Source organism: Raphanus sativus, chromosome 5 (genome assembly GCF_000801105.2).
Source record: "Raphanus sativus cultivar WK10039 chromosome 5, ASM80110v3, whole genome shotgun sequence".
NCBI classification, from domain to species: domain Eukaryota; kingdom Viridiplantae; phylum Streptophyta; class Magnoliopsida; order Brassicales; family Brassicaceae; genus Raphanus; species Raphanus sativus.
The window spans coordinates 20561974-20586039 of record NC_079515.1 but is presented as its reverse complement, the minus strand read 5'-3'; the positions used below and the strand labels follow the sequence as shown (position 1 = coordinate 20586039).

Below are 24066 nucleotides of genomic sequence, written 5' to 3'. Positions count from 1 at the left end.
ATATATGTACATATTATATGATGAAAATAAAATACTAAAATAGCTTAAAGTTCTCAAAAAAACAAAAAAAAAATTGTTAAACAAGCAAAAAAATATATTCATCTCTCTTTCTCTCTCAAGCTTTTCTCCATTTTAGGTCACATGGGTTATTATAATTCAATCGGATTCAAACCGGGTTCGAAAATTATATTTAACAATATTTTTAAATAATATGCATATTTTTAAAAAGATAGATCATATCAAATAAAATGTTCAATAGTCCTAATGTTGATAAAAACTTAAAAATAACAACTAAAATGTAACAAAAGTAATAAAATAATTTAATAGTTCAAATATAAAATTAATATGAAAAACACATTTAAACTTTATCCTCCAGATGTTTATCACTTTATATCTTCATCACCTTTTAAAAATTTATATACACATTAGTTAAAAACCTATGTTTTGATATAAAACAAGTGTTTTGTTCTTTTATAAATTATACAAATTTCAAAAACATAAATATTTCAATTATTAAAGTTTTGAACATAAGTGAGAAGTAGACAAAAAAACAGTATCTTGACATGTAAAATAGTATTTGTGACTAGCAAAGACGTAAAAAAAGACTATACTTTATTAATTTTTCAATTTATTTTTACTTTTTTAAAAAAGGAAAATTTAATTGTTTGATCAACAAAATTTTACTTTATATACGAACCAGGTTTTGACCGGTTCATTGTGTTGTCGATTCCTGGATTTTTGATGGTTAAACATAGAGTTTTAACTGGTTCAATTTTAGTTAGATTTTAACATTAATCCAATCCATATTGTTGTCCCGTTTATGATCGATTTGGTCCGAGTTTGGAAACACTGCCTTTGGGCTATCGTCTTTATCAGTGACATAAAAGGCAATCGTCTTTTTTTTTTTTTGAATGAATGTTAATTTTATTCATCAAAAAGCCTTATTACAAGGCAATCATCTTTTTTTTTTTGAATGAATGTTAATTTTATTCATCAAAAAGCTTTATTACACATAATATGCATACTGTTTTTTCTTGAGCAACAAGCAAAACTAAAGACAAAAGAAACCAACTCCAATCCCCCAAGTCCCCCTCAACCTTGACCAAAACACTAGCCAAGTTTGGAAGAGCTATAAGATTTTCCTCATTAAAACCCCATTAGAGAAAACCCAAATGGGACAAAACTCTAAAGGGGAAAAAGAGTAAAAATCTTATAGCTAGAGGACATAAAATTTTCCCGACATTGCTACCCACACTTCAAGAATCCTCGAACCACTCTTCAAATAAACCTGTAACCTTCTGATCACTGAACTTCATGATCATTTTTAGCAATCGTCTTATTGTGGTGGCTATTCATGGCCATTTTTCTTATAACATAGCCACAATGTTATTTGTAGCTAATTTCTACACATAGCAAGAGATTATATTTGTAGCTATATTGTCCACAATTACACACAATCGTGACTGCAGTTATTTTCACTTAATTGCCCCAAGATGTGTTTTGGCTAACTTATACAATTTAATAGAAAAATGTAATTTTATAAAATCAATAAAATAAAATAATTAAATAAAATACAAAAAATATAATTAAATTTGTTTATAGTTACAAAATAAGATATACAAATATGAGGTTGTATATGTAACTCCACCTCCATTGTCACTGGCTCGATCTCCCCCATCATTATCAATAGCTTTGCCACCGTAGACACACCTCAGCTGATATGAGTCCTCTTTTCATTACAAAACCTATTTGAATCCACTACAATTTTTACAAGTAGAAAAGCATAAAACTAAACCATTCATAGCTAACTGCTGGTGCTAATGTTTTTTTCCTTGGAGTAAGCTTTTGTGTTCCCCTCCAATACATGCTTGGCGATGATAGAAGGATATGACAAGATCGAGAATGACTTATGACAAACACACATCACATATATAATAACAGTCTACAAGAAAGGTGAAGGACATGAGAGATATGAGTCAAAGAAAATGCTTACAATAAAGAGAAAAGTAAAAGAAAAGGGCGACTTGCTTTTAGAGTTCATGCGACACAAAATAGTATAGAGAAGAGCAAGTAAAAAAGCTGAAAAGAATGTTTATGATTGTGTATCTTGTTTTGTCCTGCCCATTAGCATATAAACAGAAATTGAACCTTGAAGTTGAATACATGAGAGAAACATCCGAAGAAGTTTAACAATTGAGCAAAAAGAAACTCTATTTGTGTTTTCAAGGTTATGAGGCCCTGTTCGTTACTTGAATGTAGCGTCAGAGTCCAGCGACAAAAAATAACAAGCTTGAGAGTCTGGAGATCAATTTGATGCAGCGTGTTGTTTGTACGGTTGCCGCCGGGGATGTCGGTGGTAGTGTTTTCACCATTTTTATTTCCTGCTGTAATTTTCAGCGGCTCATACACATGTATTATGTGACGTAAGCGGCAGGTTTATGCATCCTCAAAATCATAATTTAACCAGTTGCTGATTTGTCACTTTAAATCCTTTTATATTTGTGATCGCACGTTTTTGAGACTTCGTTCAAGCAACGAACAGGGCATAATTATAGAACATTAAGTAATACCGAAACCGCGAAACGTTGATAAAAGAGTATAATCAAAACAAGAGTGCTTTTGTTAAAACCTTAAAACGAGATATAAAAAAAAAACTAAAAGAAGACACTCCATAAAGGAAACCTAAGTCGCTTCCTTAAACCTTAATTGATGTTGTCTTCTTCAGCAAATTTGGTATATATATAGAAGCATGATGATTCTAGGTCTTCTGGTCAAACTGTAAACTCGCTCGTCCTCAAACGTTCCCATAAATTCCTACCATACCCCACTGCACGAAACGAAGACGGCGTTTGCGAAGTGTCCCATAGAAGAGACGTCTGCTGAGTGACTACCTTGCATCATATGAAAAAACATGAAGCGTATATATACATATATTGATCAGAGAGGATTGTGATGTTTGAGGCTAAAACAATTCAGGGAAAGATGCTAAATAGAGTACATATATTGATCAGAGAGAAGTGTGATTAAAGGGTTGCGTTGTTTGAGGATGAGAGGAAAGACGGCTAAATACAACAGTTTTTGGTGACGTAAGCCACTCAGAGCAATAGAATTTTATGTCCGTTAGATCAAAAGTAAAGAAGAAATCTGACTGTTGGATTCAGTTTTTTTTTCCTATAAAAAATTGATGACATCATCAATGGTTTGCTATTATATATAGATAGTTTATTAACTGACTAAGATTTAAGATATTTTGTTTCTGAATTGTTTTAATCATGAAAACATGAACAATTAAAAAATAAATATTTTCTTTTCAAAAAATTAATACTAAACAAATAATATATACATAATAAATTAAAAAAGAATTGAGTCGATTTTTAGCAATAAATCCAATAAATTCAAGTGATATAAGATATCTATACTATATTAAAAGGCTAATAAGATCAAAGGAGAAGTCGTCCACGTAGGCAGATTAATTCAGACCAATAGGAAGCTGATTTTTTGCCATGTCAGATCAACTCACCTTCTTCGTCGTTTACGCTTTGTTAACGAGAGATGATCAAACGACACACGACGCCATCACTCTGCAATCAATCCTTTGCAATCAATCCTTGGCAATCAATCCTTCGGAGCTTTAATCTATGGATTCTTTTCGCCTTTCTCCCTCAAATCTTATTTATACCACTCTGATTTTTCACAACTTCTTAATCTCCCTTTCCATCCTCGAAAAAAGGAACTCAGATCATGAATCCGACAACAAAAGCCCTGTTTCCGGCGACCATATGTCGAAGAAAGCAGCTTCCGCCTGCCCGATCAAACCTACTGTTGAATCTGGTGTCTCTTCAGCCAACTCTGTCTCTGCGAAACGAAACGGCAAGTCCGTTGTGTGTTCCGATGTGCCAATCAAAGGTAGGAGTGGAACCAGTGTCCCCTCCGCAAAAAATGCTCAACTGGTGTTCTTTAGAGATGTCAAGTTCGGTCCACAGGAAACCCAGCTAAGGTTTCGATTGATTCATTTTTGGGAAGCGCGTAACGTCCTCACGAAGAACCTTATTGGTCTTGAAATGCTTATGATTGATGAGCAGGTATATTCAGCTATGTCTGTTCTTGATTTTAAATCCGTTATAATTTTTTTTTTCTCGATGATAATACTAACAGTCTTTGCTTTCGTCCTGATCAGGGTACGGCGATTCAAGGATTCATCGCACCAGATTATTGAGTTTAAGCTTTGTGTTTTAAGAGAAAGCAAGCGTCGAGGATAAAATGTAAACTGTTTTTTTTTTCTTTTTCAGCTTCAGAAACCCTTTTTGTGTACTTACCCATATCGTTTCATTTTCAGCTTCAGAAAGCTCTATCGTTAAGCCAATACAGGTTAAAGAGAGCGCAAACAGCAGAAGTTCCAGGTCTGCTTCATGTTTAATCTGTGTTCTGTGAAAGCTTTTGGCAGTCAAGTAAATCGTGAATTGGTATTGTTTCGTTTGTAGGAAAGTTTCTAGAGTCATAGATACTACTGTTATCCCCGAAGTGACCTGTCAGACTGAAGATGACGTTGAAAAGGGGGTTGTCTCTCAAGGGGAAAACCAAACTGTTGACAATATTATCAACAAGAAGTTTGTTGCAGCTAACCCCGTAAAAGACAGTCTGCATAGCAAGAGGTTCTTATATTCAGTCCCGGGAATTACATTTTTAAAATCTTCCAAAACAATGGCAACAAGAATATCTTATTTGGGTTTTAATTCCTTTGTCTGGTTGTTTTCTGACAGGCTATCCGTACAAAGGAAATCTACCAGGTTTGCTGTTCAAGAAACTCAACAAACGGAAACTAAAGTAACTAAAGAAATAGCAAGGTTATTAAGAGTTTTTTTATAAACTCTGAATTGATAATAGCGTATCAGACTGACACTCTCCGTTTCGAGCAGGCTCTCTTTGAGAAGACGGTCTGCTCGGTTAAGGCCCGAAGAAGCTGAACCATGTAAAAGCTTTCATGAGAGAGGCGAAGTCAGGGAGACGACCAAGAGGAGAAGGTTTGTTAGCTTAACTTCCTATTTACAAATAATAACCTGTATGAATATCACTAAAAATAATGCAAAGGATAATATTTGAGAAGCGTAGTAAGCGAAGGATCAAGATCTGAAGCTTTAGAACCATCTGAAAGCGGACATGACACATCTAATACAAACGGGAAACGCAGGTTTGTTAGTAGCAGTTGAACTTCCTACAAGTTTTAGAGTCTCAGTGATGTAATGTGAGTGTTATCTTTGTGGTGTTCTCGCCATAGTGTCGACTAGAATGCAATCAACAAAGGGTAAATGTCAGACAGCTTCAGACACCAATGGAGCCAATAAAGATATAGTGACAGAGTGTGATCTGTTACCATCAACGGTGTCTCAGGGGGACCATGAAAGAGAATCAAAGAACAAGCCAAGAACATCTGTGGGAAGAAGACCATCGAGACATGCAGCAGAGAAAGTTCAATCATACAGAGAAGTCTCACTTAATGTGAAGATGCGGCGAAACTTCTGAATCTCCAGCATCCTCTTGGTCTCTATGTTCTTAATATGCAAAGTTGTTGTTAAGAAGCTTACTTCATAGTGCGTTTTTATAAATTTTTAGACTCTTTGATAATTTGTTTCTCATGGTTTTTTTTCCGACAGATTGTGCGTACCAAGTACTTTGAAATGCCACCATTGACCGTCTCCGAGGCAGTGGAGCAGCTGGAGTTAGTAGCTCACGATTTCTACGGCTTCCAGAATGAAGAAACCGGTATGCATACATATGCTTGATTGCATGAAATGCAAGGAACATTTACCTCCTTTTTTTTTTTGGTCTGGCAGGTGAGATAAACATAGTACAAGAGAAGAGAAGGAGGGTACGGTCTGATAATCCCTAAGAAAGATGGTAAGGCTGAGAAAGTTGAGCCGCTTCCAACAGATCAATTGAATGAACACTCTTTTCCTGAGTAGAGTTGTGGATTCTCGAGAGAAAACAGTGAAAGAAATTGAAACTGTTACGGTTCAGGAAATAGGTGTACATAAAAGGCTTAAAAACTCTTTTTCTTTTTTAAGATGATTATGTTTTGAGGTAGAAAGAAAATTGAAACTGAAGTTATGATCTTGATTCTCTCTAAACCAGATGATCAGCATAATACATTTCATAAAGCAAGAATGTCGCATTATAGTAATCATACAACAGAATTATCATCACATACATGGACACGAAGCAATGGCCACCACTAACCTCTGGTTCACTATTGATGTGTTTTTCTAATTAAAATAATAATATTATCTATAAATAAAAGAAATTAGTAATCATCTTGGGACCAGAGTGATTGTCCTCGATCAGCAGTTCAGCACGAAGAAATTGGATTTTGAGAAGTCGTAGAAAAATCAGTTTTCCCTCCTGTCAAAATCAGGTATAACCTCCTGATTTTTTTTTGTAATGAACAAATAGAAGCCAAGTTCTACGTCGTACAAGCCTAGGACATCACTCCCAAAAACTTGAATACTTTGAGGTGAAGCATTTGTCTTTGTCATTCTCTTGGTTATATCCATTGGATACTTTGGAGGAATCAAACTAAACGCCTTACTCTACAGGCTGTTGAAGGGATTCTAAAGATCAAGGACAGATACAATCCTGCAACGTGAATGCTTGAAGATGGACATTCACATGGAAGTACCTTATTGCACAAAAATATTAATTTCATAATTATTGCACGATGTCAACTAAATAAAATTTATAATCAGTGTATTTGCAAAAATAACTTAACTAAAACACATAATATAATTCACAATATTATGTAGTTAGAGAAGAAAATAAAATTTTCACAAAAAAATAAGAACAAAAGTAATGTACATTTTTATTTTTTTCATGTACCATAACTTAACGATCAAGCAAACAAAAATTAGGAAATTTACCATAAAATTTAACAAAATGATAGAAAAGAGCATCCACAAATTAACTTATAATCAAAACAGTGATTTTCAAAAAAAATTAGAAAAAAAATTATTAGGAAAATGAATCAATAACATTTATTTTGAAAATCAAAGTTCTTTACTCAGATAACATAGTTTATGTGCTTTTCCATTATAATGAATACAAAAAATTCAAGCAACACATGAATATTATTTTTATTATTTTTTTGAAATATATTAATAAAATATCTAATATTACATAAATGATACTATAATTAATAATACATTTAACTCAAAAATTTTTTAACAATATTCTATCGTAAAATTTAGTAAATTGATAATCAAAACAATAAATTTTAAGAAAATAAAATTTAAAAGTTATATTAAGAAAATTAATCAGTAACATTTTTTGCCAACTAATCAGTGACATTTATTTCAAAAATAAAAATCATTTATATAAAAACAGGGTTTACTTTATTTTCAAATATAATAAATATAAAAAGTTATATCAAACATGTATATTTTATTATCTTGGTCAAATATATTAATTAATTATCTAATATTACATAAATAATATTATAATTAATTATACATTTTAACTCAAACAAAAAATTTACAATAATCTACTGTAAAACTAAATTTAGTAAAAACATAAAATAATCCACTAAAACATATTAAAATTGAACAAAAAATATTGAATTATTTTACAAGTTTTTTTTCTACTAACAAAAATGAAAAAGAAAAATAATAATCTCACAGGTTTCTTATGGTCGGTTATCCAACTCCAGAAAATCACAAGAAATGATTTAGTGACACATCCAATTTTAATATATAATTAAAGGATAAATTAGTTAATAAAAGAAAATCAGTTAAGCTTTTAACAAGAAAAAAAGAAAATCATATTTTAATAAATAACAAGTAGTATTTATTTCGTAAACTCATAACTAATTTTTCAGATAACGTGGTTTTTATTTCTATACGAATTATTGTTATCGGCTTCTTATGTTTGATTTCTATATCTAGGCACACATGTCCACGCTGTTCTATCTATAAAAGATTTTAACCCTAGAGCAACCAACAGGAAAGACCTCGACGAGGCTTTGATCAACCTACGAGCATCAGTGAGAGAACCCATTCTGGAGGATGCTGAGAAAGTGTGCTTCACCTGCCATGGCAGATTCAATGGGACGGGGATTGTAAACTCACTGAGGTGCAACCACATATATCATCATATATGCATCGTCGAGTGGTTTTACCATAACCTAAGTTGTCCCACATGCCGTGACACAGATTTCTAAGCTGAAGTTTTTCTCTTTAACATTATCCAGATTATGTTATCATTCATCCTTAGATAAAAAATGTTTCTTTCTACCATTGCCAGTTACGTTTGATTTATCGAATTCTAGATTTAATACATTTATGATCTAGAAAATATATACTTTCAAAAAAAAAGTTTTACTCCTTAACATAAACCATATTATGTCATCATAACTCCTTAATTAAAAATGTTTTTTTCCACCATTGCCAGTCAGGTTTGTTTTATCGACTTCGACATTTAATACATTTATGATTTAGAAAATATATACTTTCAAAATTACTTGATAAAAAAGTAATTATCAATACATATATGTACCTTTTAAGATATATATTACAGAATACTTAGTAATAAGTAAGCAAAAACGAACATTTTTCAAAAAAAAAAAACTCAGAACACATCATCTTCTGAAACTAATTACCAAAATTATAAAGATATAACAGAAATTTACAATTTAGGATATTTGCCACAATTACGTATATGTAACACTACAGCTTCTGTTCTTCAGATACTTGGTCTCTTTCTCCTTTAGTTTTTCATTCCCACAGAACTTCGTACTTGGATTTATTTAGATTTCAAAAAACTACATTGTTAGATTGTTTTTGAAAAGTATTTGAACCTAAATGATCTCATTGTTTAATACATAATATTCATATAAAATAAAATAAAATAAAATTCAATAGTGTCAATTGAACATCAACCATTTTCCGCGCGTAGCGCGGACACCAGATCTAGTGTAAGTAAATATATGGGACATGAAAGAAGAGGTTGGTTCTGCCTTCAATGTATGTATAATAGTCTTATCGAAAATGTATATTTTGCAAAAGATGTGAACTCAAATGCAAATATAAAGGAAACAAATTTGTTATGACGGCGCGTGCGTCAGGCTCCGAGAGCATCATCTGATCCTCTTCCTTCCTCGGTTCGCGTTTCTTTTTTTTTGTATTGGAGTTTGAGCTTCTCAAGCTGAGTTTACCTCTTTGCTTATTCGATTCGATTCCGTGGTGATGGTGGAGAGACGGAGGAGTCCTCTGGTTCTATCATCCACCAGAGCCACACTCCGCTCTGTCCTCAATTCGCTTCAACCCGACGAGACTCCGGGCAGACCCGATTCGATACGGCGGAACCTTACGTTGCCAGCTGGCATTCTCAGGTGGCAAGGAGAAGGAGTAAATGGTTCCGACTTAGATGACTCATCACTGGTCGGACTCTCCACTCAGCTGCTCAAGAGACTTTCCATCAACTCTGGCTCTTTCGTAAGTCCTTTTATCTTCTTACAACTTAAAAAAAGAAGGATACTTTATTGTAAAAAATGGATGCTTTATTGTAAAAAAAGGATGCTTTATTGTGAGTTTTGATGTTAACATTGAGTATTGGTATTGCAAGGTTATTATCAGCAACGTTGACATAGGCATTCAACGGATTGCGCAAGTTGTTGTACTTGATCCTCCCAAGACGACGACTCTTCTTGAAGAAGATGCATCTCCCATACACTCTCTTCACACGATGCTTGTCTTCCCCACTTTTGATTTGATGACAAGTCAACAGTTACCAGACCAAGAGGTTGCTTACTTGTCTCCCATGTTAGCTTTTAATCTCAGCTTGCATATCTCCTGCCTCAAGTCCCTAGTCCATCGAGGGAACGAGGTCTTGGAGAAGTATTTTGTTGCTAGACTCGATGAGGAGCTGGATGAATCGAAGATTGGTTTGGATTTGGAACCTGTGTCCCAAGTTCCAGGCTATGCATCACATCTGAGGGTTTCTTTCGTTAAGATCCCCGAGTGTGGTACCATTCAGTCACTGGTGGTCAATTCTTCACTTGAAGATGAAGAGCGACAGGGGTTGATAGATTCCGCTTTGCATAAGTATTTTGGAATTGATAGACAGCTGTCAAGAGGCGATGTGTTTCGAGTTTTCATTGAATGGAACTGTTGTTCTAGCATTTGTGTTCCGTGTACTCAAGGGTTAGGAGGCTCCAAAAGCGAAGACTTTATCTATTTCAAGGTATAATCTTGTTTTCTTTTTTCGCCAGGAAAAGAAAGCTACTGAATTATAGTTTCCTGTGTTCAGGTCATTGCGATGGAACCTTCTAATGAGAGGTTTCTTCGAGTCAATCACTCCCAAACCGCTCTTGTACTTGGAGGAACGGTCTCTTCTGGTCTTCCACCAGATTTGCTTGTTTCTAGTTCAAAGGTTCCTATCCCTTTGCAGGAGGACACAGTAAATATATTGGCCTCGGTGCTTTCCCCACCTCTCTGCCCATCAGCACTCTCCTCAAAACTCAGGGTTGCTGTTTTACTCCATGGTCTGCCAGGTACTAGAAGCCAATATTCATCCATTTATGTGCATACAAATGATCGCATGCTAATAGCTTTTTTTTCTTTTTTTTTTTTGTCTCTAATTACTTGTTTCAAGGGTGCGGGAAGAGAACTGTTGTTAACTATGTAGCCAGAAGGTTGGGCCTGCATGTAGTTGAGTATAGCTGCCACAGTTTATTAGCATCCTCTGAAAGGAAAACATCTACTGCTTTGGCCCAGACTTTTAATATGGCACGAAGGTAAATTCATTGTTGTCTTTTTTTTTCCTATCTATTTCTCTCTCAGGTATTCATTACTTGAACTATGTAGATCAGCATGCTGTCTTTTCTGCATTCAGTAAAATATTGGTAATCACTAAACACTTCTTTCTTGAACGTGGCGAAATGCCTTTGTTTTCATTGTCACAGGTACGCACCAACGATACTTCTGCTCCGCCATTTCGAAGTTTTTAAAAATCTAGGATCTCAGGACGGCTCACAGGGTGATCGAGTTGGCGTGGCCTCTGAGATTGCATCGGTTATTAGGGAACTCACTGAGCCAGTTTCTAATGGTGAATACAGTTCCATGGAAGAGGAGTCGAATAGCAATTCCGTAAGATTTCCATTTCCTTCACATAATATTTTTAGAAAATTCTTATCCGAAGACATCTTCAAATAAATTGGCGTAACAATTAAAGAAGAAATTCTTGATTTGAAAAATACATCCTCTCATGATGCCTTATATGAATATATCTGTTAATGCAGTCTGTAGATGAAGTTGGGAAGTTTAGGGGACACCAGGTGCTGTTAATCGCATCTGCTGAAAGCACTGAAGGTCTCTCTCCGACAATCAGGCGTTGCTTTAGCCATGAGATACGGATGGGTTCTCTAAACGACGAGCAGAGATCTGAGATGCTGTCTCGGTCCCTCCAAGATGTTTCTCAACTCCTCAATGTATGTGAGTACATTCAAATCAAAACCAGAAAGTGTCAGTTTATTCATCTATCATCAAGCTATAGTTAAGAACTTAAAGCTTGATGCACAGATACTATCTTTTTTTTTGTGTAGACCAGCTCAGATGAATTTGTGAAAGGATTGGTTGGACAGACTTCTGGTTTCCTCCCTCGGGACTTGCGTGCTCTTGTAGCTGATGCTGGCGCCAACTTATTCATCAGTAAAGAGTCCGAGACTGAGAAGATTAATCCTCTGTCGGGTGATCCTCTTGGAGTTGATGTAGACCAGCCAAGTCAATTAGGTAACACCACTGAGACACAAACAGCTAAAGATGACTTCACTAAAGCTTTAGACCGATCAAAGAAGAGAAATGCATCAGCCCTTGGTGCTCCTAAGGTAACATTACCACAGTGTTTTCTCTTATGAGACCGATGTGCATTCTTAAAAAATGTTTAATTGCATTTTTAGGTTCCGAATGTGAAATGGGATGATGTTGGTGGGCTTGAGGATGTGAAGAGTTCGATATTGGACACAGTTCAGTTACCTCTCCTGCATAAAGATTTATTTTCATCTGGACTACGTAAACGTTCTGGTGTACTTCTCTATGGACCTCCAGGAACTGGGAAAGTGAGTAAAGCTGCTTTTGCCTTCTGACTCTTAGCTACTGTTCTGGCAGTTATCTTTGAAACCTTCGTTATTTAAATCTGTATAGACTTTACTGGCAAAAGCTGTGGCGACAGAGTGTTCCTTAAACTTCCTCAGTGTAAAAGGCCCAGAGTTGATCAACATGTATATTGGCGAGTCAGAGAAAAATGTTCGAGATATTTTCGAAAAGGTATTTAATACTATACTTCTCCTCTTAGCTTATTGAATCTGTGGTCCCGGTTCTTAAGTTGATTGAGAGGAATGTGGCAGGCGAGATCAGCACGGCCGTGTGTGATCTTCTTTGATGAGCTGGATTCACTTGCTCCAGCACGAGGTGCTTCTGGTGATTCAGGAGGAGTGATGGACCGAGTGGTCTCTCAGATGCTTGCAGAGATCGATGGACTCAGCGATTCTTCACAGGATCTGTTCATTATAGGAGCAAGCAACAGACCTGACCTGATTGATCCAGCTCTTCTACGACCTGGCAGATTCGACAAACTTCTTTATGTTGGAGTCAACGCTGATGCGTCTTACAGAGAAAGGTTTCACACAATTTAAAACAAATCAAAAACACATTTACTTACACGTTGTCTTAATCCTTATTGTTTTTGCAGGGTACTAAAAGCACTTACTAGGAAATTTAAGTTAAGCGAAGATGTATCGCTTTATTCAGTAGCAAAGAAATGTCCGTCTACGTTCACTGGCGCTGATATGTATGCATTGTGTGCCGATGCTTGGTTTCAAGCAGCTAAGCGAAAGGTGAGAAAGAGAAAGCTTTTTAACATACACTTTAAAAGACTGTATAATCGTTCTTCTACTGTTAATTGTATATGATCATTCTATGGCAAATGCAGGTGTTAAATTTGGATTCAGGGGATGGTTCTCTTCCAGAAGACGATCCGGACTCTGTTGTTGTAGAGTTTGTGGATTTTATAAAGGTACAACCTTTATTTTTTGCAGCAGACAAAGATCTGTTTTTTTTTTTTTTGCTGCAACTTGAGAAACCTCTGCTTATTGTGATTGTAGGCAATGGATCAGCTTTCACCATCACTCTCCATAACTGAACTGAAGAAGTACGAGGCACTTCGAGACCAGTTCGAAGGCCGTTCCAGCTAAAAACTCCTCAGCATACAAATTACAGAGCTGAAGCTTTTTTTTTTAATGATAATAAACCCATCAAAAGGTCTCTTATATGTCAACATGCTCAAATTCCTTATGAATATATAATCAGGTCTGTTATAGAAATTGAAGTTTGTTTACAAAACTGTTAAATGTCCCTCTCTTATACACTAAGTTCGGTTGATTTGTTTCCATAGTGAGGACAAGTGGTTAAATCCATGTGATTAATTAAATTTGGGGGTGAGAATCCAAATGGTAAAGAATCCAATTAGTAGTAATACAAATCTGACAGTTATTATTGTCACGTTGTCAACACACAAGGAATGTACAAAAGCTTTGAGACTTTGACCGACCACTTGAGATGCTGACATCATCATTTGTCACGTGGAACATTGCTTTGTTTGTGCGAGCTTGTCCGAAAAATCCAGTTAGAGTTTTCCCTTTTCTTTTTTTTTTGTTTGTTCGAGAAAATAGCGACCAACGAGAAGAGAGAGAGAGAGAGAGAGAGAGAGAATGAGAAGGAATCAGAAAATGGATATTTGAATTTACCAAAAGCTTCGATCTTTGCAAGTTCTTCAAAATCTTGAGGTGAGCTCGCTATTCACTTCCAACGTTGTTCCTTTTAGCTAAGTTGAGATTTTTTCTTGTTTTCCCCCATCTCGATCTGTTTTTTTTTTTGAGAATTGGTTCGAATTATAGAAATAAAGGTTGGGTCTTTTTTTTAATTTTTAGATGATTTCGGTGAGCAGCAGCGATGCTAGAAACGAAATAGGGTTAGGGTTTGGTGGAATTGAGGAAGTAGACATGGAGATGGAAGAAGATGAGGAAGAAAGCACACATTCTTATGTCTCTTGCGTTGACCCTGACGTTGCTCTCTCTTATATTGTAATAACCTCCCTCTTTTTAGATATATATTCTCAACTCTCTCTTGATTTCAACTACTTAGAAACAAAAATAAATAACCCATTTTTTTTTTGAATTATTTGAAAAAGGATGAGAAGCTCGAGAACGTGTTAGGACATTTTCAGAAGGATTTTGAAGGTGGTGTTTCTGCTGAAAACTTGGGTAATTGTTCCTTTCTTATTGCTAACTTACTTACCTTTCAGGGTTATTCCCTTTTTTCTAACACCAATCTCTCTCTCATATATATGTATTAGGTTCAAAGTATGGTGGCTATGGTTCGTTTTTGTCTATGTATCAAAGATCTCCGGTTTGTAAGAGTCCACCACAAGTTCAAAACCAAGTGGTAAGACCCTCAACACTCTCAAGCTTTTATAGAGGTTGAGTGTCTCTCTAATCTTACAGTCAACCTATTTTTTTTTATTTTTAATAGGTGGGTCAATCTAAGTGCTCAGCTTCATCGGCTGCATCTGGTTCCACTTCAAAACCTCCTCCTCCTCCTCCTCCTGCCTCCGATGTTTTGGCCAAGATGAAAAACTTGGTCAAATCAAGTAGTGATAGCAAACAAAAACCTGTCACCAAAACCTCTCCTTCTCCTTCTTCTTCTTCTGCTGCTCCTCCATCGAATCATAAGACATTCAAACTCCGTATCAAAGTTGGTTCAAGTGATCTCTCATTGAAAAACGTTTCAACCTATGATAGTAAACAAGGCCTCAATATGCCACCATCAGAAGTTGAAGGAAGGTTACTGAATGGGGTTCATGATTCGCCGACTAAAATTCTTATGGTTAATATTTTTTTTACCCTCTTTTTTTTGTTTTCTTTTGTTCTCTCAGTGATGAATGTGAGTTTGGTCTTGATGCATTTCTTTCTGTAGGCTATGGTGTCGTTCCCTTTGCATAAAGATCAGCTTTTGTCACCTCTCTCTGACGATCTTATTCAGTTGGGAAAGAAAGGAAACATCACGAAAGATGCACAAAAGTGTGTGAAGAAGGAAAAGTTAAAGTATGTGCCACCGTCAAACAGGCTTGATGGAAGTCATATTGGATTCGATACTGAAAAAGAGGCTGATAAAGAGTCATGCGAGGAGCTTGTTTCTAAGACTATGAAGCTTCCTCTTTTGTCCTGTCTATCACCGCCGTCATCTATCCACCGGGCAAAAGAGATTGATAAGATATCGGATTCTTATGTGGAGGGTACATTAAGAGGGATGAACAACACTGACCTAGATGCAACTTCGATGGGTTCAAAGCCTGAACTGAAAGATGATGTTGAGGGTACTGAAAGTGTTAACACAAGAAAAGACGTGGAAGAAGGTGAAGCAGTAAAGCCTTCAGGTATTGAACATGTAGATTACTCTTCTGTGGTAACGGTTGGTAAGAGTGAGACAAGGAGTGAAGAGCAAAGTTTGAAGTCAAAACTTCCTAAAGCACAGAAGTCGCAAAGCAAGAATAGTTTGAAAGGCAAGGATGCTGCTGTGAATATAACTAACACGAATGTACCAGATAAATTGCAAGAAGATATTGGAGGATCAAAAGAACAAGAACAGAGTGTTCTGGTTCCTAAAGCTAAGAAAGAAAAGCTCTCAGAAGAAAGTGCATTGAAGGAGAGTTTCAACAGTGTTAGAAATGTTGAAGAGGCATGGAAGTGTGAACCAGATTCGAAGCATCCTATCAAGTCAAGTGACTTATATAAAGATGGACACAACAGTAAGCAGAGTGTTAAATCAGAAGTGAAAAATAAGCATTTTGTTGAAGGTATCTATCTCTGGAATGTATTTATTTTCCTTATTATGTTTCCTTTCTGTTCAAACTATCTGATGCGCTTGATAAATGCGTGTGTAGGAGGAATGAAGAATGTGGGAATGGAACCTGAAAGAGAACTTTGTAAGAAACCAAAGACTGGAAAATCAAGATTTTCTGCTGTAGACCAACCTGGATCCAACAAAGCTATGAAGGATATTGGTAAGGCTTCCCCTCACGAAGACAGAAAGAGGAAACGAAAGGAAAACAAAGAAAGTGGAGATTGTATGAGAGAAGCCACAGTAATGGAGTCAAGTGGAGAGAAAGTTAGAAAGCAAAAGAGGCTTAAGGGTTCAAGTTGTGATGTAAAGGAGTTGCCTGAAAGTTGTGATAGGGACAGAGTAGTTACTCAGGGAAATGATAGAGATAGTGTCCAAGAAGCCAAAGGTTCGCTAGCTGACTCACTAGCTCCTTCAGCCTTAGACCCACGTGAGCTTAAATCAGAAAGAATCTCAGAGCAGGATGAACCCAATGATACTGCTGGTGATACGCGGAAAAGATGCCGAGAAGGTGAAGGTTATATCACTATGGATAAACCAGGAACAACAAAGAAGGCTGCAGAAAATTTCAGGGACAGCAAAGAAGGTTATTGCACAGAGAGTGAACCTCAAGAAAAGAATAGAGAAGGGAGGTCATCTGCAGCGTTGAAAGAGAATCACAGGGGTACAGCGAATGAAGTGCAAGATCTTGGCGCTGCTGTTGAAGTAAAAACAAAAGAAAGCAGAAACAAGAGAAGACCTGCTAGAAAAGTGTCTATGGAGAGTAATAAAGAGGACTCAAGGGAACATCAAGATCCTATTAATAAGCTAAATACAAATAGTACAGACCAAGTTGAAGTCTTGAACCACGGCAGGGAGATATCAAGTGCAAAGACAAAGGTAATGAGAAATGATAACCATGATGTTGGTTCAAGAAACCAAAAGCAAAACGGAAGTGCACATAATGATCATGTTGGCTCAAGCCCTTTGAAAAAGGAAATTACGAGTCAGGCTGCATCCAACTCAATCAAAGAGGCTACAGACTTGAAACACATAGCTGATCGTCTTAAGGTTTGGGCTTATTTATGGCAAAATGTTGTCTGCTTTCTCTCCCCCTGGCTTAACATAGACAATTGTCCTTTTGCAGAATGCTGGGAACAATCACGAGAGCATTGGTTTTTACTTTCAGGCAGCGCTTAAGTTTCTTCATGGTGCCTCCCTTTTGGAGTCCTCTGGCACTGAGACTGCCACACATAAGAGCATTGCCACATCCAAGCATATTTATGGCAGCACAGCAAAACTTTGCAAGTAAGTTTGGCATTCAGCAAGATCTGACTTCACTGTGATGGTACTTGTTCATGTTGGCCTCTCATGTTCGCTGAGTTTCTAGTATGTCCAAATGTTGTATTGAACCGAGTCATGTTATAAAATCTAATACTGTTTATGTAACAGGTTCTGTGCACATGAATATGAGAAAGATAAAGATATGGGGGCTGCTGCTTTGGCTTATAAATGTATGGAAGTGGCCTATCTAAGGATAACGTATTCCTCCCATGGAAACATAAACAGATATAAATCTGAGTTAGAAGCATCTCTGCAAGTGATTCCTTCAGGTATTTAGGGGGAAAAAAAGAAAGAACATATATCTTAAAATGTTTGGGGCTGATGAATTACTTTCCATCTTGTTGGGACAGGTGAATCTCCTTCCTTTGCTTCTGATGGTGAAAACCCAAACAAGACATTGGCAGCTGAGAAGGTTGCCTTGTCCACCCCTGTGAGGTCATCCCCTAAAGTAACTGGAAACCTTGTTCTCTCCTCAGGAAACAATTCCTCTCTTTCACAGCTTTTGACTTTTGTAAGTTCAGTTAGTTTGCTTCTGTGATCTGGTACCTTGAAATATATATATAATTTAGTTTAGGTTTACAGAGTCATTTAGCTGCTCTAGTTAGGCTGGAAATATCAACAGGATTTTAGTACGTAGTTGTAATAATTTCTTGGTTGAGACTTGAGCAACATTTAATTGGAATTATCTTCAATATAGGAACATATATTCATTACCATCATCGTTAAAAATAGTGTTGTGTATGTAAACATCATCAGATTTTTGAGTGAGAGTATTGCACCATATCTCAGTTATGCTTAATGGATGTGTTCGTTGGATGCATATATTTATGTCTTGCAGTCGCAAAACGTAAGCCTTGCAATGGATGCATCAAGAAAAGCACAGACCGCGTTTGCAGTTGCTAAAGGAAAATCGTCTGACACCAGATACAGCAGTAATGGCGTAACATCCATCAAAAGGGCTCTTGATTTCAGTTTTCAGGATATGGAGAAGCTGGTGCATGCGGTGAGGCTTGCAATGGAATCCATAAACCGGTGATTATTATGGATTATGATCTCACCTTTGTACAAGTAAGTTTAATACCATAGGGGCCATACTCAGCGGCGAAAAGAAGAGAAGGGAAAACGACCTTTGAGTTTTTGCTTGAAGATTATATAAACTTGTTTCACTGCGTTATGTGTATAGTGTTAGGATATTATTTGTGAGTGACTTGAAGAAGATTCAAAGTTATCATCATGTGTTGTTCATATATATAACCAGTATAAGAGAATTTTAGGATAACAAGGACTGGAACTAAAATTACTCAACATTTTTAGCAACTGTTTCTTTCTATTCGTTTGATCCATATTTTATATCAAAATTTGAATCATTTTTGTAAAGAACGAAGGTAAAAAAACACATTTTAAATCAGAAAAGTATTATCAAATATTTCAGAGAAAAAAAAAGAAAGACAAGAATGTATTAAAAGACGAAACCTAAACAACATTTTTGCTCTCAGTATGTCTTTGACTAAGCAACGTATTTGAAGGTGTTGGGATTTTCAGAATCCCTCTCCAAGTAATCTCTGGTTATCAAATCCTCAATACGTTTCTTGATCATCTTTATATCAGGCTGCAAAAATTAAACAAAAACCATTAAGAAACATTCATGATGAAACCAATGCGTGAGTACTCTTTTTTGGTTTTTTACAATTACCTTGAACATTCGGCTAAGCTGCTCAACACATTCAGAGACTAACTGTTGATGTGGCAACACTTTTCTGCTCTTCATGATCCGCACAAGAGAAGCATCAATAGCATAACGTCTATCTTTATCAACATCTTCAACTACTTTCTTGCGGTCATCCACAGGAGGAAGAGGGACCTGTTTCACAAAAATAAAAATCATTAGTAGCTAGCCTTTCTTTATTCGTCTGAACCAACAGAATGATCTTATGCATACATACCCTGATTCTCCGCATTTTATCGGTGAACTTGGAGTTGAATTCGAAAGAATCGGTTTTGGAGACGATTTTTGAGGCTGGTTCCTTATTAAGAAACTTGTACTTTGCGCATGAGAGTGAATGAAGCACCCTTACAAGATCTTCATGGCTAAGGTTTAGTTGTTCAATGAGCTCCTGGTAGGTTAATCTTTCTGAGTTATTGAAAGCACAAAGCACAGCAGCCTGGAAACAAAAAGAAATATATATATATATATATATAAAAATATAACGTTGAAATAAAAAAACATAACTAAGAAAAGAAAAAAAAGATATGGACATACCTGATAGGTAGAAACTATCAACTCGATAGGTTTAGAGTCAAATCTTGCATTAAGATGACAATTTCCCAGAGAGTAAATCCACATAAGTCTTCGGTGACCGGTTTTGGTTTCATAATAAGCCTTGAAACTCTCAATACAGTTGACCATTTCGAGTGGTAGATTGAGGTCTGAAGTCTTGTAACTGGGCCAAAAACCAGTGGTCAGAACAGTGACCGTGAAATCAACACCTTTTGGTTTATTTTTCATATACTCGTCGAAGTCAGTCTGCTGGTCTTTTGCCAATTGCATATCGGTCACCATTCCCTCCATCTTTGAAGTAAACTGCCCACCGAACTGTCCTTTAAGCTTTGTAAGTATACTTCTTTCATGATCATCATTAAACTTTCCGAATAATAGCCTACGTGCTTGCTTCTTCCTGCATGCATACAAGAAGCCATTCTAAATAAAATATTCATAGTATATTTAACACTGTAATAAAATAGCATTAAAGAAGTCATTCTAAATACTATCTTGAATAAATGAATTAGCCTAAGCAATAAGATTCAAAGAGGAGCGTATAAATGAATTAGCCTAAGCAATAAGATTAAGAGGAGTGTACCTATAGAACTCGGCGAAAAGATCTTTGTCACTAATGTAGTCAAGCAACTTAACAACCTGTAATCATTAAAACAAAAGACTATATTAGCATCAAAACAAAGGGTCAATGACATTGAACATATGAAGAATAAAAGAAGAGAATTCTTACATTGTCAACGGTGGAATCAATAGTAGAGTCATCATTGGATTTGTCATTCGCTGCCTTCCTGAAAAGATTGTCACAAAACGTTGCGAGTAACTCTGCACTTGAGCTTCCAGCCACTTTCTTGTTACAAAAGATTTCAAAAGCTTCTTTCAATGCCTTATGGAAGAGTGTGTGGTTCTGAAAACATTCCGTAACATAGGCCATGTACTTATCGTGCAAGTCCATTATCTTCCCGACAAGAACCTGTTCCTCCACGCTACCACTAGTAGCTGCGTCTTCGGCTTGTTTGATAAGAGCGTTACCTTCTGAAGTAACATGAAGCCTAAAGGCTTCCGTAACAGGTGCCAAACCTTCGGGGATTGCGTGGTAAAGCCTGTACATCCTCGAGAGATCATCCGTCTTATCATCTCTCAGCAATGCGCTGCAACCTGAGTTCTCCTTTTCTAGAAGCTGTTTTGCAACCGAAACCAACAAATGGCTTTGCAAAACGTCAACTAGTTTAGGCCCGGTGTCTGAATGAAGGTAGTGAGCGACTCTCTCCTTCTCCTTCTTTAAAGACTCCTCAGACTTGATCATGTACTCAGGGCAAGAATCCTCTTGGATCCAACTTGAGGCCTTGCGGGAATAGTAAGACTTTGTTTCTACAATAAAGAAGTCCTCAAAATCCTCTATATACCTGTCCGTAGTTCCCATCCCATTCTGAACAAAGAGATCTAACACGTTCTTCAGTAGTGCCCTATCAATCTGTTGGCCCTCTCGCTCTTTATGGATCTGGATAATACAAAGCCGTGTTAGATAAAGTTCTGTCTATACATCATCAAGAGTCGTGCGTATACATGTACTTACCATTGCAAGTACAACTTGTTTGACATTGAAGTGAACGTTATTGTAAACATGCTCGCGGAAACAGATCATGCCAACTTCTGGTAGGCCTGGAAGGCTTCTCCGTGCAGTGTAGTAACGGTCAAGATAGTAGAAGAAGCGAGTTAACCACCTAACCATACTCTTATTAGTATCCCACCTCTGAGAAAGCTCTCTCAGCATGTATTCATCATGCTTCTCCATGATAGAGGGCAACACCTAACACACACACAAATATGTGTTAAAAACTATTTATAAGAAAGTAAATTAAAAAAAAGTGGGTCGATACTCACCGTATGAGTGTCATAATCTATAAAGATGTCACCATACTTTTCATAAAGCCGTTCAGAGCAATCGTTAGGTGGTTTCTGGATGCACATATTGTAAACAGTTGTGTAGTTTCCAATATATTCGTGAGACACAAAGGCTGGTTCAGGCTTTCCTTCAAGAATCCTTTTGAGCTTGGTTACATAGGCATCAATGAGTTCAGATCCTTTTTCAAAGGTAATAATCTCAGGATTTTGTCTAGATCCCATTCTGAATCAAATTCTACAACCAAAGTAAAACGAGAATCAAAAACCTATACAATCAAAGTAATCGAAAACGAGAATCAAAAACCTAATCTTATATAATAAAAGAGTAAACCCTAATTAAGATGTTTACTTACCGCACAAGTATTTAATTAGGTTTCTGAGAGAGAGAGTTATGAGAATTGAGATTGAATGTATTAAGAAAAGCTTTGCAGAGGTACTTATTTATAGTCAACGAAACTAGTATAAGGCGGTGGTGGCTAATAGTTATCAATTATTTTACTTATTTTTATTAAAAAGAAATCTTAAAAATCGAGATTCTAAAGGAAGTAAATCTGGAAACTTTATTATTATCATATATATAAATAAGTCAATATTTCGAGATCTTTCTTTTTTTCGTTAATGATTTGGAGATATATACAAGTTTGGTTTATTTTTTTCTTGTGATAATTACTTAAAAAGAAGGTTTTATATAGTTGTAAATTTTAATTGTTTTAGTTATGATTTTTTGGATAAAAATGTTAGTGGGTGTTAAATATTATTTTTGAATTTTAATCTACATATTTATGTTAAAAATAAATATTCAATATTTTTTATATTCGATTTGGATCCATGGTTGAACTGGTAAATTCAGTGAATAGTATATAATCCGATTTAAATTAATTAAAATTTTGTTAGTAAAAATCTGATAAAACCTGCAAATCTAAAAAATATCATTAAATTGTGATATAATAATGATCGACCCATTAAAACTCCAAAGAAAACTGATAAGAGTAATTCTTGGGTTCACTCCCTACGGTGAACCTTTAGGTTCACCCATCAATAAGAGTTCACCATTTTATATTTAATGTCTTTTAAAAAAGGAAATAAACTATTGTCAATATTTATTCTTATCTTTTAATTTTAAAATATGACAATATTTTGTTTCCTTTTTTAAAAGATATTGAATACAAAATGGTGAACTTCTATTGGTGGGTGAACTTAGAGGTTCACCCTCACGAGTGAACCCAAAAATTACTCAACTGATAATATTTCTTAAATTAATTTTTTTTTTTGAGAAAACTATACTATGCATATATTTTTGACTAACTTATATTATTACTAACTACATATCTTTAAATAAAGACAAACTATCATTAATTGTAGTTTAATTATGGAAATAGTTTAAACTAACTAATCTCCATAAATATATCTTTCCTAAAAACATGGTTCCTAGTTCCTACAGATAAATATTTAATATTTCAAAATTAAGAAGATACTCCATTTTAGACAAAAAAAAATCCGGTAAACTTCCAAAAAATAAAGCCAACATCAACGAGCACAAACTACACATTTTATATATGTTTGCCATGAAGATTTGTTAAAAAAGGTTTACGTGAAATTATTATATACCGTAAGAGTTTTTTTTTTGATAAAAATTATAGTAAAATTAAACTGTTTTCAGTCGTGGAAACTCCGTTGGTCCAATGGTTTGACTAAGGGTTCATGTAATCAGTGCCGGCCCTTGGGCAAAGCAGAGGAAGCAGCTGCTTCCAGCCGTGTAATTAATAAGTTATTTTCGGCCACAAATTTACAAAAGTCTTCAGTAGTCTAGCGATTTCTGTGCTCTATATAATGTTTATCAGCCGGGGATCGAATCCCCATCCCACCATATTTATCTTTTTATTTTCCTTAAAAAAAAAAATTCTCCTAAAAAGTGGCCAATTTTTTTTCTTTTGCTTCTAGTCTATAAATTCCTAGGACCGGCTCTGCATGTAATGCTTCTACATCCGGAGGTCTGGGGTTCAAACCCCAGAAAATACCAAATTATACAGCTTATGGAGAAACGGATTACAGGAGATCTTCAGCTTGGTGCAGGGCGTACCATCGAACATGGATCTCATAGGACGACTCGAAGAGGTGCAGTCAGGCGTGTATTCTCACAAGATGGTAAAATTGTTGGTTGTATAATCGTCTTTGTAATATTCTAATCATTGTAATATCATAATTAATCGATAAAAATATTAGAATTAAAAAAAAACTGTTTTCAGCATATATCGTAAGAGTTATTTATGTAATTTATTTTCATTATTAAAATCAACTTCAGTATAAGTAGGCTTATAAAAGATAAAAAGTATTATATGTGAGAAAAGGGTTAAGCTAATTTTTTTGATAGAACTCAATCACCGTATATTTTTAAAATATTGATTTTTCTTTTAAAAAGAGAGAAAATGTGATTTTAAATTTAATTATTCAAAATCATCTTAAAATAGAGAACGAAACCAAATTAAACTCAAAAATTTTATCGGGTTCTAACATTGTTATCCAGGTCAAACCAAAACCAAATTTCGATTCATAAATAATCAAACGGTTTCTATTTCTTTTAAACAAAAAAAAAACAAAAACCAAAACCAAATTGAAACCAAAAAAATT

At 35.5% G+C, this 24066-nt stretch overlaps 5 protein-coding genes across 7 annotated transcripts; 4 read left to right on the top strand and 1 right to left on the bottom strand.

The window, feature by feature from the left end:
• Positions 1-3779: 3779 nt before the first annotated feature.
• LOC130494727 (SHUGOSHIN 2-like) lies at positions 3780-6120 on the top strand. The gene is made up of 8 exons (XM_056985769.1): positions 3780-4096; positions 4290-4400; positions 4482-4652; positions 4761-4844; positions 4917-5021; positions 5105-5188; positions 5276-5760; positions 5832-6120. The coding sequence occupies exons 1-7, from the start codon at positions 3780-3782 to the stop codon at positions 5283-5285; spliced, it is 882 nt and encodes a 293-aa protein (XP_056841749.1). The 3' UTR covers positions 5286-5760; positions 5832-6120.
• LOC130494926 (uncharacterized) lies at positions 5287-8206 on the top strand. Its single transcript, XM_056985768.1, has 3 exons — positions 5287-5496; positions 5652-5760; positions 7932-8206. The coding sequence occupies exons 1-3, from the start codon at positions 5287-5289 to the stop codon at positions 8204-8206; spliced, it is 594 nt and encodes a 197-aa protein (XP_056841748.1).
• An 832-nt stretch (positions 8207-9038) lies between these two features.
• On the top strand, positions 9039-13429 carry LOC108863208 (peroxisomal ATPase PEX6). Its single transcript, XM_018637550.2, has 13 exons — positions 9039-9479; positions 9610-10227; positions 10294-10537; positions 10639-10780; positions 10949-11132; positions 11285-11473; positions 11588-11869; positions 11942-12100; positions 12186-12308; positions 12389-12660; positions 12733-12877; positions 12973-13056; positions 13145-13429. The coding sequence occupies exons 1-13, from the start codon at positions 9231-9233 to the stop codon at positions 13232-13234; spliced, it is 2781 nt and encodes a 926-aa protein (XP_018493052.1). The 5' UTR covers positions 9039-9230; the 3' UTR covers positions 13235-13429.
• A 235-nt stretch (positions 13430-13664) lies between these two features.
• On the top strand, positions 13665-18591 carry LOC108862660 (cysteine-tryptophan domain-containing zinc finger protein 3). 3 transcript variants are annotated; one of them, XM_018636866.2, is made up of 11 exons: positions 13665-13825; positions 13970-14122; positions 14230-14302; positions 14395-14483; positions 14571-14924; positions 15015-15894; positions 15982-16988; positions 17065-17225; positions 17370-17530; positions 17612-17772; positions 18100-18591. In XM_018636866.2, exons 2-11 carry the CDS (start codon positions 13970-13972, stop codon positions 18295-18297), a joined length of 3237 nt encoding a protein of 1078 aa, XP_018492368.1. In that variant the 5' UTR covers positions 13665-13825; the 3' UTR covers positions 18298-18591. The 3 variants fall into 3 exon arrangements, with proteins under 3 accessions (XP_018492368.1, XP_018492370.1, XP_018492369.1); XM_018636867.2 differs by having other exon boundaries at positions 13673-13825; positions 13987-14122; XM_018636868.2 differs by lacking the exons at positions 17612-17772; positions 18100-18591 and having other exon boundaries at positions 17065-17265; positions 17370-17536.
• Positions 18592-18645: 54 nt separating this feature from the next.
• LOC108859803 (cullin-1) lies at positions 18646-21877 on the bottom strand. The gene is made up of 9 exons (XM_018633715.2): positions 21792-21877; positions 21418-21673; positions 21110-21343; positions 20267-21034; positions 20120-20175; positions 19522-19936; positions 19205-19423; positions 18955-19122; positions 18646-18870 (listed from the first exon to the last, which is right to left on the bottom strand). Exons 2-9 carry the CDS (start codon positions 21658-21660, stop codon positions 18769-18771), a joined length of 2205 nt encoding a protein of 734 aa, XP_018489217.1. The 5' UTR covers positions 21661-21673; positions 21792-21877; the 3' UTR covers positions 18646-18768.
• Positions 21878-24066: the final 2189 nt, after the last annotated feature.